General features: G+C 46.9%; 1 protein-coding gene across 4 annotated transcripts in view; it reads left to right on the top strand.

Annotated features, from left to right (window-relative positions):
* Positions 1-15,310, top strand: part of TJP2 (tight junction protein 2) — a 98,348-nt gene that overhangs the window by 53,719 nt on the left and 29,319 nt on the right. For all 4 annotated transcript variants that reach the window (XM_081945744.1, XM_081945745.1, XM_081945743.1 and 1 more), the window contains one exon: positions 10,238-10,291. In XM_081945744.1, coding sequence (XP_081801870.1) covers positions 10,247-10,291 — 45 coding nt within the window. In that variant the 5' untranslated portion in view covers positions 10,238-10,246. The remainder of the gene's footprint in view (positions 1-10,237; positions 10,292-15,310) is intronic.

Genomic DNA, 15,310 nt, shown 5'->3' with positions numbered 1-15,310 from the left:
ACCACTCACCGACCCAGTAATATCCCAAAGGTGCTAAGCTGCGTGGCGCTCTGCCCAGCTGGAAAGAGAGGTTGCACAAGCACTTGTTCTTCCTCCAACTCGCGTGCCTTCCTGCCTCACCATGCCCAACTCTCCCTGCAGGCCTGGGCCAGGGTGCTGCCGCCGTCCCGCTGCCACCAGCACCGTCATGCTCCGAGCATAACCGGCTTCCAAACTCCGGAGATCCGCTGCTGAGTCTTCCGGCAGCGGCCACTCTGGGACTACGCTCTATGGTTGTAGACTCGGCAGCGGATCTCTGGAGTTTGGAAGCCGGTTATGCTTGGAGCATGGCAGCGTGGCGGCGGTGGCGCCCTGGCCCAGCCCTGCAGGGAGGGTTGGGCATGGTGAGGCAGGGAGGCACATGAGCTGGAGGCAGAACAAGTGCTTGCCCAACCTCTCTTTCCAGGCAGACAGAGCGCCACGTGGCTTAGAGCCTTTGAATATTACTGGGTCAGTGAGTGGCGCTCTGCCCGGCTGGAACGGGGCATTGCCGGGCAGCTGCTTGTGAGAACAGCTACCCAGCAACCCCCCGCTCCAGCTGGGCACAGCGCCACCCACCAACCTAGCGGTATCCCAAAGGCGTCAAGCAATGTGAGCGCCTTTGCCCCCCTCCCCCGGCTCCTGCGGCTTTGTGCCTTCCGGATATCACCAGGTTGGTGAGTGGCGCTCTGCCTGGCTGGAGGGGGGCTGTCCAGGGGGCTTATTATTGGGGGTGGGCATATATTTTTGCCCACAGGAAAAATATGGCATGGTCTTATTATCAGGACATGTCGTAATTTTGGGGAAACACGGTATATACAATCTCAATTGAATTTAAATACATGAAAATACATCCTGTGGATCTGACCCGCCCTCGAGTAGAGGACCTGGTGGACGCATGGAATAGTGCGACTACCGGGGCCCTAGACCGGGTGGCGCCTTTGCAGCCTCTCCTGCGGCGACGAACCACCCTGGCCCCTTGGTTTACTGAGGAGCTAAGGGTGATGAAACGCCACAAGAGACGCCTAGAGAGTCGTTGGAGATCCTCCCGTTCCGAATTTGACCGAGCACAGGCACGAGCCTATTTGAGGACGTACCTTGTGGCACTAAGAGCGGCCAAACGTCAATATTGTGCCGTTCTTATTGCGTCCGCAGATAACCACCCTGCCGCCCTGTTTTGGGTGACTCGCTCCCTCTTGTTTGAGAGACCGCGGGAAGCCCCTTTACAGGGCAGAGCAGAGGAGTTTGGGAAATATCTACAGGACAAAGTCGCTCAAATCCGGATGGGATGGGCCCCTTTCAGTGGTCCAGTAGAGACGCCCGTGGCGAGTCTTGAGGGACCGCTTTGGGAGGAGTTTGACTCGGTTGCCATCGAGGATTTGGACAGGTTGCGTGGACGTCTGCGACCCACCACATGTTTATTGGACCCGTGTCCCTCCTGGCTTGTACTGGCATCCTGGGAGGTTACGCGCGACTGGCTCCTGGGCCTAGTGAACGCCTCGTTGGGTGAGGGGTCTCTACCGGCCGCCTTGAAAGAGGCGGTGGTGAGGCCCCTGCTCAAGAAGCCTTCCCTGGACCCAACGGACCTAGCCAATTATCGTCCTGCCTCCAACCTTCCTTTTTTAGCGAAGGTTGTAGAGAATGTGGTGGTACAGCAGTTCCCACGTCACCTGGAGGAAAATGATTATCTAGACCCGCGCCAGTCCGGCTTCCGACCCGGGCACAGCACGGAGACGGCCTTGGTCGCATTGGTTGATGATCTCTGGAGGGCCAGAGATAGGGGTTGTTCCTCTATCCTGGTCCTATTAGATCTCTCGGCGGCGTTCGATACCATCGACCATGGTATCCTGTTGCACCGGCTAGAGGGGTTGGGAGTCAGGGGCACCGTTTTACGGTGGTTTGGCTCCTACCTCTCTGACCGGACGCAACGTGTGTTGGCAGGGGAGCAGAGTTCGACCCGGAGGTCACTCACATGTGGAGTGCCACAGGAATCGGTGCTCTCGCCTCTCCTGTTCAACACATACATGAAACCGCTGGGCGAGATCATCCGTGGCTTTGGGGTGGGATATCATCTGTATGCTGATGATACTCAGCTATACATTTCCACCCCGAACCACCCCAATGAGGCCGTCGAAATGATGTCCCGGTGTTTGGAGGCCGTACGGGTCTGGATGGATGGCAACCGACTAAAACTCAACCCTTCCAAGACGGAGTGGCTGTGGCTTCCGGCCCCCCGGTTCAACCAGGTGCTTCCATCTCTGGCCATTGGGGGCGTGCAACTAGCCCCCATGGAACAGGTGCGCAATTTGGGCGTCCTCCTAGATGCCCGGCTGTCCATGGATGACCATGTAACAGCCGTGGCAAGGGGGGTGTTCCATCAGGTCCGCCTGATGCGCCAATTGCGCCCCTTATTGGACCGGGATGCCCTACGCACAGTCACCCATGCGCTAGTGACGTCTCGCCTGGACTACTGCAATGCTCTCTACATGGGGCTTCCCTTGAGATGCACTCGGAGACTACAGTTGGTCCAGAACGCGGCCGCGCGGGTGATTATGGGGAGGACTAGATACTCCCCTGTAACACCTCTCCTGCGCGAGCTGCACTGGCTTCCTGTGGTCTACCGAGTGCGTTTCAAGGTTTTGATTATGATCTTTAAAGCGCTTCATGGCATAGGACCTAGTTACATGCAGGATCGCATCCTGCCCCACACATCCCTACGACCAATTCGCTCACACAGAGAGGGACTTCTCCGGGTGCCGTCCGCCAAACAGTGTCGGGGGGCGACATCCAGGAGCAGAGCCTTCTCTGTGATGGGCCCAGCCCTGTGGAATGACCTCCCCCGTGACATCAGGATTATTTCCGATCTCCGCTCCTTCCGTGTACAGTTGAAGACCCACCTCTTTCAATTATCCGGCCTGGCTCAACCGTAATTTTTTCATATTCCTCCTGACTGTCTTTTTTAAATTTTAAATTTTTATTGTATATTGGGTTTTATTAAACGGGGCATGTTAATGGTTTTAATTTGTCTAAATGTTTTAATCTATTACCTCCTCCGTGCATGTATGTCTGTGTATATATGTATGTTTATATATGTCTTAGTGTACGCCGCCCCGAGTCCTGCCCGGAAAGGGAGCGACTAATAAATCCAAATTTATTATTATTATTATTAAAATACAAACTGCTTAGTCAATTTTAATGTTGAAAGAATAGTGGAATACTGAATAGTTATACACAATTAAAAAATACCCCAACAAACCAGCGTACATAAATCCTATTAATAATATATGAATATATAAATAAGTCAAGTAAAATTAAACAATAATACAACATGAAAGCCAGCTGGGTGACTGGGTTAGTCATTCATTCTCCGCCCAATTCATCTTACAGTATTGTTACAATAATACAATAATACAATAGCAGAGTTGGAAGGGACTTTGGAGGTCTTCTAGTCCAACCCCCTGCCTAGGCAGGAAACCTTATACGATTTCAGACAAATGGCTATCCAACATCTTCTTAAAGACTTCCAGTGTTCACAACTTCTGGAGGCAAGCTGTTCCACTGATTAATTGTTCTAACTGTTGTGGGTACATAAAAGGAAAAAGGTATGTTATATACGTTCCCTGCCTTGAGTTATTTGTAAAAATAATAAAGACAGGATACAAATAAACGTAAAAGCTATAAAGGCCTGCTCCTGAGAGAGTGAGTTAATTTTGGGATTTATTTTTCACTAAATATGCATAAAAGTATGTAAACTGGCCCATTAGTGTTGCATTCAGTTTCAAACAGCTTTTATCCCTATCACCATTCTTTCCTTAATTTTTCCCCCAACAAGCCTGTTTACAATGTAATTTAGGTTTATTAGATTCTCAAGACACAGTGAAAGCCTTTTGAGTACAGTCTGCATTCTGTTTTTATATCAGCACTTTCTAATCCAGGTTTCCGAGGTTGGAGGGGTTTGAGAAACATAACCAGTGCACAAATAAATACTTTTTTGCATTAGGAACCAATACATGAAATCTTATAGAACTACTCAGCTGTTTTAGGTTGCTCTCTGGTTCCAGTTTTGACACCGGAAAGGTCTATACATGGCAAAGCAATTCGCTTTAACTGTAGAAAAGAGCAGCTGTTTGCTTGCCTCTCTGAAAATATGACTAAGCCATCCTCATTGTTCTCCATCTTGTCTTAAATGAAAAATGTAGGCTGAGGTGAAGCTTTTGAAAATGGAGATTTAGTAATAGTATGAAGAACATAGTCTCTTGAGCATGTGGCTGTCCTTATGAATAATGTAATGGTTGAAAACACTTTGTGTGTGAAAAATGTGTTGGCAGAAACTGATTTGCAATCTTCTGCACCACTTAAATGAGTCGGTTACTGTAGTTACCTGATCTGATAATGCACCTAGGAAGGGAATGTAGGATGTGATTAGAACCTTAGTCCTGTGATTTTTCCATAGTATTTTGCGATACATACATGTAGGACAGTGGTGAGTTTCAATTTATTTTAATACCAGTTCGCTCGCACTTGTGTGACGCTTCTGGGCATGCTCAGAAGTGTCTGGGTGGATGGGAGAAGCTTCCTGCCGCTGTCACTACCGGTTTGCCTGATCCGGGACAAACCGGCAGAAACCCACCTCTGATGTAAGATTTTTTTTTCTCCATATAACTCCTGAAAACGCTGTAAAAAAAAAAGCAGAATGTTTACTAACTCTTTTGAACTTTAAAAGTCGAGGTGATAGAGCACCTGATTTATACCTGTCTTTTGTGCATATTGGGAGCTGATTGGTTATTTAAGATACCAAAAGAGAGTTCTTTCACTAGGGAAAAAAACCCCAAAGGAATTGAGTTCAGTATCACTGCTCATTGAAAACATACATGCTTGGCATTGTAAGAATTGCACATGGATTAGAGAACAAATGAAAGAATACGATATCATCAAGAGAGTAAAAGAATTGAAATGGAAATGGGCTGGTCACATAGCAAAAAGAACCGACGGCAGGTGGACTAAGGCAGGCAGTCATAGAATGGATCCCATTTCATAAAAAGCATCCACAAAAGAGACCTAAAGCAAGATGGATTGATGACATCAGCAAATATTGCAGGCGCAATTTGCAAAAGAAAACTCAGGACCATATACAGTAGAACCACTGGTCATCACCAATTCTCACCACGACCAAATCAAGTTATGACCAAAAAATTCACCTTTTATTTTCGCGGCCGATTTCCCCTTCCAGACTTTCTTTTTGGGTAAGCGCCAAATTTCCAAAATTAGGTTCAGGTCACAACCAAATCGGTTTGCGACCAAAGGTATGGAATGAATTATGGTCGTGACCAGAGGTTCTACTGTAGGTTGAAAACATGTGGAAGAGGCATTCATCCTGCCTTCCACAGACAGTGGCTAAAATAATAATGATCACTGCTCATTAAAGAAAGATTAATTGAATTAGGTTGCTCTCGCTGATCTTGGGTTGTTAAGTTGGGGAGAAGCAGTGATCTATAAATCTATCTTCTCACCTTTCATACATTTATATCAGCTTCCCCAATCTTTGCCATCCAGATGTCATTCATTTTAGTTGCAATATACCCAACACCTTACAAGGGCATCATATTCGAATTGGTTGCTTAAAAGCTATGCTTGGGGAAGCTAATCAAATTGCAATGAGTTCTATAATCTGCATCCCAATATCCAATATTTGTGTCCTGCATGCTCTCCAAATGCAAGACATGTGCCCATATCTCTGAAATTTCACATTTCCTACATTGTTTGTTTTTCTTGGCAGAGGAAAAGCAACTTAATGTTGATGCTTACTTAACCTCAGCCTCAAAGGTTATTTAAGGAGAGCTTTTGAAACAGGCTGGACTGGACTCTTTTAACATTATAAAATTCAACATTGCTTTTGGAAGTTTTAGTGTTCTTGTGTATGTGTGTTTGGACTTCTGTATATTACCTTAGGAAAGAATGGCAGGATGGTTGAATAGCTGAATATGTAGGCTACTATTATAGTAGAATTACATAACCATTTTTGAATGATACAAATTGATTAAAAGCCTGGGGAGTTCACCCTCTTAACAGATTGCATCCTGCCACAGCAAAAACAGGTAAAACATAGTGAATGTGATTATGTGCTGTGAAAAATAGAGGATTTTAACAGGGGATGGAAATTGATTACCTTTTCCCTTTCTCTAAGTAGGCATGAAGGTTTTTAAATTTAAAATATGAATAAACTAGCATGTACTGGAGGATATTTCTCAATCTTTATGCTTGAAAAATGTTTGTGGGGCGGTTCATGGAGTCACTAGTAGTAGATCCTATAAAAACACTATTTAATTAGAATTGGGTAGGATGAAATCTGTGCATAATGCTTCTGAGAAAAATTGTTGAATTAAAGAATGGCACTTCATTAAGATATTGGTCTGAATTTTCTGAAAAAGTTACTTTTTCCACTGGGTAATTGCATAAATAATGTAATAACTAACATATTGTGGTTATCTTTTTTGCATTATCTCCAGTGACATATTAATAACTATTAATAAGCAGCTAGTACTTGATTTAATTCATCTCTTGATGTATTTGCATTCTCTGTGCATCATTTCTCTTTTAAATTCTTGGCTCCTGATATAGCTAGAATCTTGGGAGCGAGAATTTAATCTCTGCTTCAGAGGGAGATTTATAAAATCTTGCCCAACCCCCATGCTCATTTTGGTCCTTCCATTAATCTATTGGCCTTGACAGTATTTTGCAAAGCGAACAGATGTAATTTTTATAACATTAAAGAAGAGATTATGAGTTAGAGGTTTAGAAGAACACAGATGGCCTTTATGCCTAGCGGACTCCCAAGGTGAGCTTTTGCAATACTTTATAAGTACTACATTCTGTTCTCTACAAAATGCAGCTTCTGGATACAGTCACTTATAGTTTAATTAATCCATTCTTCAAGAGCAGTGAAAGCATTTTATTTCATTTATAGCAATTTGATTATATGTAATTTCAAGGAACATTAATCTCTTCTACCTTCTTCCCAGAAATAAATGCTACTCTAATTTCTATAGAGCAATTACTGTACAGCAGTTTCATTCACAAATAAAATATTTTTAAGTACAGCAACTGTTCAAAGTTACGGCGACACTGAAAAACAGTCACTTATAGCAATAGCATTTAGACTTATATACCGCTTCATAGTGCTTTACTGCCCTCTCTAAGTGGTTTACATAACCAGCATATTGCCCCCAACAATCTGGGTCTTCATTTATGACCATTGCAGCATCTCCATGGTCATGTCAAGCAAAGTCAATGAGTCAACACTAACTTAAGAACTGCAGTGATTCACTTAATAACGGTCACAAGAAAAGTTGTAAAATGAGGCAAAATTCACTTAACAAATATCTCAGCAACAGAAATTTTGGGCTCAATTGTGCTCATAAGTTGAGGACTATCTATACCTGAAGTAATGAATAATTATCCTTAACATTTTTCATGAGGCTGCATGAATATAGAAATCTACATCTGTTGGTTTCTACACTGTAAAACTAATGAGCACATATTTGTCTGTTTGCATGAGTCAAACAAAATTTTTACCTTAGAGGACATCAAACACAATACCTCAAAAGTTATTTTGCTGATACATGATTCAAGAAGGAGATGTGCAATCCAGAGCATTTTGGGAATGATTTTACAATTGTCATCTGTCCTGATTTTTACAGTTATATTTCTTTTTTTAAAAAAAATCCTGTTCATTTTAGCTCTTCTCAGTTTTTTTTTCATGGTTAATATTTGTAAAGATACCAGCATTAATAATAAAACATTAATATTTGGGATGGTTTAAGTTGTGGCATCAGGATTAATTAATTAATTGATATTTTAATTTATGAGGAACATTTTATTCTAAGACAAGACATTGCATTAAATCAATTGCTACATGAGCAATGCCCAAAGGCTAATGTTTGATACTCAGTTTGATAACTTGTGCATGGAAATGCAGAACATGGAATTGGCGCACCATTTGGCAAAAAGGAATAACAATTTCTACAAATTTCTGACTAAACATTTTATCTGTTTTTATAGAATTTGTTTTCTGAGGCAAACTTTCCTCCCATATCTATTAATTTGGACTTCCCTGATTTTCTGCAAGATTACAACTGTAAATTCACAGATTGTAGGGAAGACAGAACTTTAAGCTGGGTTGGACAATAATTTCCCCAAGGAGCCAGATGAGAAACTGAGTCTGTTGTGGAGGGTGGAGCCAATAGCTTCTGGCTGTGCTCTGCCCACTCAACCGGAAAGCCGACCTCTCGAACTTGCATGGCCGAGCTTGAGTCTCCTCACTTGATGATCATTCCTCCTCCCCTTGCCCGCTTGTGGCTGGCAGCCAGTTGAAGGAGTACACAGCAACTGCGTAGAGCCAGACTCAACTCAGCTTCTTCTCCCACCCTCTGCAGTGTGCTTTTTTACATTAATTTATAATATCCAACTGATGTCACATGGCTTGGATAGGAACAGGCAAAGGGTCATGGGGCCCAGCGGCTATACCAGTGATGGCTAACCTTTTTGTTGTGATGTGGCAAAAGCAGGGGGAAGCATAGGGGGGAGTCATGCGCATGCATGCCCACACCCATAATGCAATGCCCTCCCCCACATGTGTGCGCACAACCCCCGTGCATGCACACACAACCCCACCCCCGTGCACATGCGCCCAGACCTCACTGAAGCCTCCGGACTTCTGGGAGGCGCGCTGGGCCGTTTTTTGCCCTCTGTAGGCTTCAGAAAAAACGGCCCAACACACAACCCGGAAGTTTGTTCTTGGACTTCTGGTGGGCCCCATTGGACCATTTTCTACCCTACCCAGGCTTCAGGAAAGCCTCCTGAAGCCTGCGGAGGCTGAAAAACAGCCCAACGCGCAAACTGGAAGTCCGTTCCGAACTTCCAGTTTGTGTGTTGGGCGGCTTTTTGTGTGTTGGGCGGCTCTAGAGAAGCCTCCAGAGGGCAAAAAACACCCAAAAATCAGCTGGCCAGCGTGTACGTGCGCGCTGGAGCTGACAGGGCAATGCCTCATGTGCCCTCAGAAATTGCTCTGCATGCCACTTGTGGCACGCGTGCCATAGGTTCAGCATCACAGGGCTATACCATGCCAAGGTTTGGTCTCAGCTGGAGCACATAGATTTCATGGATATGAACAAAACAGCAATTATTTGATAACCTATTTGGAATCACCATTACTGTTATTGCATTACTCTGTTGATTTATACTTTAGCTTTTGTTTTTTATTGTAATATTTTGTTTTTTAATTTTTAGATGAGTTTTATGTTATAACAGGTTTTCAAAAGACTGAAGGGAAAGAATTCATATACAATATGTCTATCTAATTCGACTTATCAATAGCTTCTTCAAGGTCTAAGGAGGGATTTCTTTTCCACCATAAAGTATCAAACCATTATTTGGTTTTGTTCAGGTTTATTTTCATCAACCCTCACAATATTTCACCCAAGTCTCTAATGAAAATACAGAATCTATATACAGGAAGTCTTTGATTTATGACCATTTGTTTAGCAACCATTTGAAGTTACAATGGCATTGAAAAAAGTGATTTACAACTTACAATTAGTCCTTTCACTAATGACTGTCATAATATCTCCATGATTACATCATGATTTGGGCACTTGGCAATTGGCATGTATTTAAATTGGTTGTGGTGTCCCTGGGACATGATTACAACCTTCCCAGCTGGCTTATGATGAAGTCAAAGAGGAAGGTGGCAGAGAAGGTCACAAATCACCATCACATGATACGTCTTACATAACAACTATCGAAAAATGTTGAAAAATTGGGCACAGTTCCGTGATGCCTCACTTTCATGACCACATTGCTGAAAGACAAATTTTCTAGTCCCACATCTGATCATTTTATTTTATTATATCACTGGAGACCAGAGCAATTAGACAATTGCTTAGACCTGGATTTTAAAAGACTTAGATTTCTAAGGTTTGGCTGCTACCTTTATAACTTATATGACAAGTTTAAAGTATGAAAGTAGAGGAACAGTCCTGCTTATTTTCTGCTAACATTCAGAAAGTATCTCTTTGTTGTTTACTCGTAGCTATGCTTATTAAATTTGGCTTTAAAAATATTATTGTACTATAATTCTAAAAACATTGCTTCTGCTTGAAGCACTTTTTCTTGGAAAAATTCCCTTTTTTCAATTGATGTTGTTTTTTCTCCATATAAATAGGGCCCGGTCATGGAAGAGCTGATATGGGAACAGTACACAGTGACCTTACAAAAGGTAGTATGTTATTTGTTTATAATTTTCTAATAGCTTTTTTGCACGGAAATATCTCATATCAATTGACAAACAAGATGTGTTCCAATTTTAATTGCTTTTCAATAACAAAATATTTTAACCCTGACAAGTATACTGCTTAAACATTTTTTAAAAAAACCTTCATTTATTGTCATCAATAATTTTCTTTGCAATGCTAGCAATTCATTTTTTCTAGAGCTACTAAAAATACCCAGAATTTAAAAAAATAACAGCAACCCTTTTTTAAAGGTTCAGTTCTCTATAACCCAAGGAAGAAATAGCACAGTTTTCCAGTAGAGTGGAGGGAGGGGTCACTAAAGGGTTATTACAGCCTGATTGGTCCATTTGACTGAGAGAAAACTTCTTAGCCTTCGGCTTCTCCCGTTGGCTCCCAGTTTCCTCTCAGTCAACAGGTCCAAAAGACTCAAATTTGGTTCCCAGTGATTGTGAGTACTAAATTTAAAAAAATTAATTGGTTCAATTGGACACTTTAAATCAAACAAATTGCTTCGTAAAATAGAGCTGGCCCAATAGGACAAGCTATCGCAGTCCTAAATAGGCAGGGAAAGCAGCGCGGAGCAAAGCTCTTCCCACCTTACTCCCTGCGGGCTCTTTTCCCCCCGACTGATTCCTGGTGACTCGGGCGTGCCGGGGGGCTTGCAGCTCATTTATCCTCCCCCGAGACGATTTCCTTGCCTTGAAGCCGCAGCGCCGGCGGCCCTTTGCCGCGCGTGAAGACCGGCAGTCATTAAACGAGACCGCGCCGTCTCTACCGAGTCGGCGGTGCCCTCGGCGGCGGCGCGTGAACGAGACCGGAGCGCCAGCGGCTCTTGCCGGGCGTGAAGACCGGCGGAAGTAGCTAAAGGGCCGAGATCACTTGCCTTTTTAAACGGCGAGCCCTACAAGGTGCGGGGGAGGCAAGCGGCAGGCTCGGGCGCCATTTTAAACGGTCGCTCGAGAAGAAGACCAGCAAGCCTCAGCGGCGGCCATTTTGAACACGTGTTGGGCCTAGCCCTTCCACCCTCTACCGAGCCTCCGTCATTATTCAAAGCTCAAGTTGAGAGTTTCTCCCAGCAAGAGGCTTCTAGCTGCGACTGCTTCTTCTTCTATAATCATCAGAGCACGTGAGTGGGGCGATGGCAGCGAGATCTGAGGCAGTTCAAACCGCAACTCCCCAGGCCCAGGAAGATAAGTCAGGCCCCACTGCCCCAGCCAGGCCTCGTGTTTCTAGGCCTTCTGCGGAGGATCGCCCCTCCAGAGCCCTACAAAGGGATGAGCTTAGGCGTTCCAGGGCAATCGAGAAAGCGATTGAGAGGGCAGAAAAGAAGAAGGTCAGGGATCCCAGACCTAGATCTAGATCTCCCAGACCTGAGGCTCATAGTCATTCCCCTTCTGTCAACAGGGGGTTCAGCCCTTCCTCTCCCTCTTCCTCTTCATCCAGATCTGTTAGGAGTGAAAAATGGGGGGCTTCTCCCCCTCCCCCAACTTCCCCTGGGACAGGGGGCTTGGATAGAAATGATCCTTTAGAGGGCCCCTCTGCAGGCCCCTCCCGTGGTAGGAGATCCCACAGGGATTCAATTCCTCATGACTATGATTCTGATTATGACGAGGAGGATCTAGAACACCTCCCTGAAAATCTAAAAAGATTAATTTCTGCAGCCATTTCCAGGGGAATAGCTCAAAGAGACAGACCTTCCCGGCATAATAGGATTACTCCGTTCAGCAGGGCCAGGTCTAGGAATTCTTCCCCCTCCCTCATGAGCGAGGTCTCTTCTAGGGGGGAGGCCGGTCGTCAAGACGACTGGGGTTTCTCTGAGGAAGAGGATGCGGCCACTGATCAGCCCACCTCTTCTAACTTATTCATTCAGGCCATGTTTAAACCCCTACTGAAGAAGGCTAGGAGAACCACCAAGGTGGGCACAGGGGACCCTACAGTGCCCCCGCCCAGGGATCCAGACATGGTGATGTTCTCAAACACGGCCACCAACAAGGAGGAGATCCCTGCTCCTCCTCTGTTCTTGGAGGTGGCCACCAGCCAGTGGGCCCGACCTTCGAATTTTTCCCCTCCTGGCAGCAATGATAGGCGGGCTTATAATATGGAGAAGGCCTTTTTACAGGCAATTCAACTTCCGGCTATAGACCAACCCATAGCTGCCCTGGTCTCATCCTCCCCGGTGGTCTCCGGGGATGCTGCGGACAAACTTAAGCCGGAGGATAAGAGGGCGGAGCTTACCCTGCGGAAAAATTATAAGGCTTCCGCTTGGGCAATGCGGGCGGCGGCTGCCGCCTCGTATTTTAATCGCACAACAGTGATGTGGCTCCGCCAACTCCAGGATCGTATCCCGATCCAGGATGATCGAATCCATCAAGATCTGACCAAAATTATGGCGGCCTGCCAGTATTCGGCCGACGCGACCTTGGATGCCATGCGCTTTGGCTCCAGCGCCTTGGCCACCTCTGTGGCCTCACGCCGGCTCCTTTGGCTTAGAAATTGGCAGATCGATAATAAAGCCAAATGGGATTTGATAGCTGCCCCCTTCACGGGTCCAAATTTGTTTGGGTCTGCCCTTGACCCAATTCTAGTGGAGAATAAGGAAAAGAAAAAGGTAAGGCCTACTTCCACTAAGAAATCCGAGACACGCAGTCACCCATATCGCAGGCCTCCTTTCAGAAACTATGACAGGGACCAGGAGTCCCGTTTCCAACAGTACAGGCAGGATAGGCCATTCAATAGACAAGGCTTCCAAGACCGCTCCAGATACCAGTCTCAGTCCAAGCGGCCCTTTCACGGGGGGGGCGGCCGCCCCTTCCGCAGAGGGAAATGACTCAAATCCGAGTCATCCCATAGGCGGCCGCCTGGCATTATATGCGGACAAGTGGGACCAGATTACAACAGACGGTTGGGTCCGGGCGACCATTCGCCACGGCCTAAGGTTAGAGTTCCTCTCCTATCCCCCGAGGCGCTTCAAAGTTTTCTCCCCATCCCGGGATCCGGAACGCCGTCATCTCATGGACCTCGCCGTTTCACACCTTCTGGAAATCAGAGCGGTGGAGGTCGTTCCGGAAACGGAGAGGGGGCGGGGCTACTATTCAAATCTATTTGTAGTCCCGAAGGCCTCGGGGGGTTGGAGGGCTATTCTCGACCTGAAGCGCCTGAATCAGTATCTAGTTTACAGGCGCTTCAAGATGGCCTCCCTAAAATCAATCTTGCAGGGCATTCGAAAGGGGGATTACATGGCCTCGGTAGACCTGACGGAGGCCTACCTACACATCCCCATCCTTCGGTCTCACCGTCAATTTCTGAGATTTTCCCACAAAGGCAGACACTATCAGTACCGGGCCCTGCCATTCGGCCTGGCCTCGGCCCCTCGGACGTTCACCAAAGTCCTGGCGGCACTGGCCGCTTACCTGAGATCCATCCCAGTCAGGCTCCAGTGTTACCTGGACGACGTCTTAGTGCAGGCAGGGTCTCTTCCCAGGGCCAGGGCAGACCTCCAGCTGACCATCCAATGGCTCCAGACACTAGGCTTCTCAGTGAATTTCCCCAAGAGCCATCTATCCCCATCCAGACAGATTCTGCACCTAGGGACAGTGATAGATTCCCAGTCGGGGTGGGTCCGCCTGTCCCCAGACCGCTTAGACAGTCTGACGCAGTTGATCAGGTCAATCAGGACAAAAAGGTCCGTTTCCACCCTGACATTATCACGACTCCTGGGGAAGATGGTATCCTGCATAGGGATAGTTCCCTGGGCCCGCCTGCATCTGCGTCCCCTTCAGTGGGCCTTAATACCAGCCCAAAGGAGAATGTTGAGCAACTCTCTACGACCGCTTCGCTTAACGTCGGAAGTGAGACGCTCGCTCAAGTGGTGGATGTCCCCAGCATTGCGACAGGGGGCCTCTATTTGGGAGCCGGAGAGAGTACAAGTCACGACGGACGCGAGCCTTTACGGCTGGGGGGCCGTGATGGGGTCCGACATGGCCCAGGGACGTTGGACTGCCTCGGACCTCAGACACAATATAAATTGGCTCGAACTCAAGGCCGCGAGACTGGCCCTCCGGACTTTCAACCGCCAGCTACAGGGGTGACATGTCCTACTACTTACGGACAATGTAGCGACGAAAGCTCATGTAAATCGGCAAGGCGGGACTCACTCCCGAGCCCTCTGGCGGGAGGCACAGACATTAGGCCTATGGGCGGAGAGACACTTGGCCTCAATTGCGGCAGAACATATTGCGGGGACGTCCAATCACCAGGCAGACTGGTTGAGCCGGGCGACTCTGGACAACGGCGAGTGGCAGCTAGATCCAGAGTTGTTTCGAAAGATCTGCCTCAGGTTCGGCAACCCCCTTGTGGACCTGTTTGCCTCCCCCAGCAACACGCAGCTGCCGAGATTTTTCACCAGATTCAAGACCCCAGCTGCAGAAGGAGCGGATGCTCTCAGGACCCGGTGGCCTCCGGGTCTCCTCTACGCCTTCCCTCCCCTTCCCCTCATTCCCAGAACCATTCGGAAGGTAGTCACAGAGAGGGCTTCCGTCATTCTGTTAGCCCCATATTGGCCGAGGAGACCATGGTTTGCGGACCTGGTCCAGCTCTCGGTCGTAGATCCCTGGAGAATTCCACCGGAAGAGGTAGTCTTGTATCAGGGGGTCTTACTTCACCCAGAGCCGCAGTGGCTGCATCTGACCGCGTGGCTCTTGAGAGGGGATTGCTGAAACGGAGGAAGCTGTCATCGGGGGTCATAGCCACCTTAGAGGCAGCTAGGAAACCGTCCACAGTGAGGATCTATAACGCCACCTGGTCGGCCTTCGCGAAGTGGTGTAGCCCCAGGGGGGTGGATCCAGCCAGGGCCACGATTCCAGACGTTCTAGAATTTCTTCAAAAAGGATTAGAGGATGGGTTGTCCCATAATACCCTCAGGCGACAGGTAGCGGCCCTATCCACTATATTGGGAGGGGAGGGTCCCTCTACCCTCTCTCGCTCTCCGTTGGTGAAGAGGTTCC

Source organism: Natrix helvetica (genome assembly GCF_964273705.1).
Source record: "Natrix helvetica genome assembly, chromosome: 2".
NCBI lineage: Eukaryota > Metazoa > Chordata > Lepidosauria > Squamata > Natricidae > Natrix > Natrix helvetica.
The sequence above is the reverse complement of the archived record's forward strand: the minus strand, read 5'-3'. Positions and strand labels throughout refer to the sequence as shown.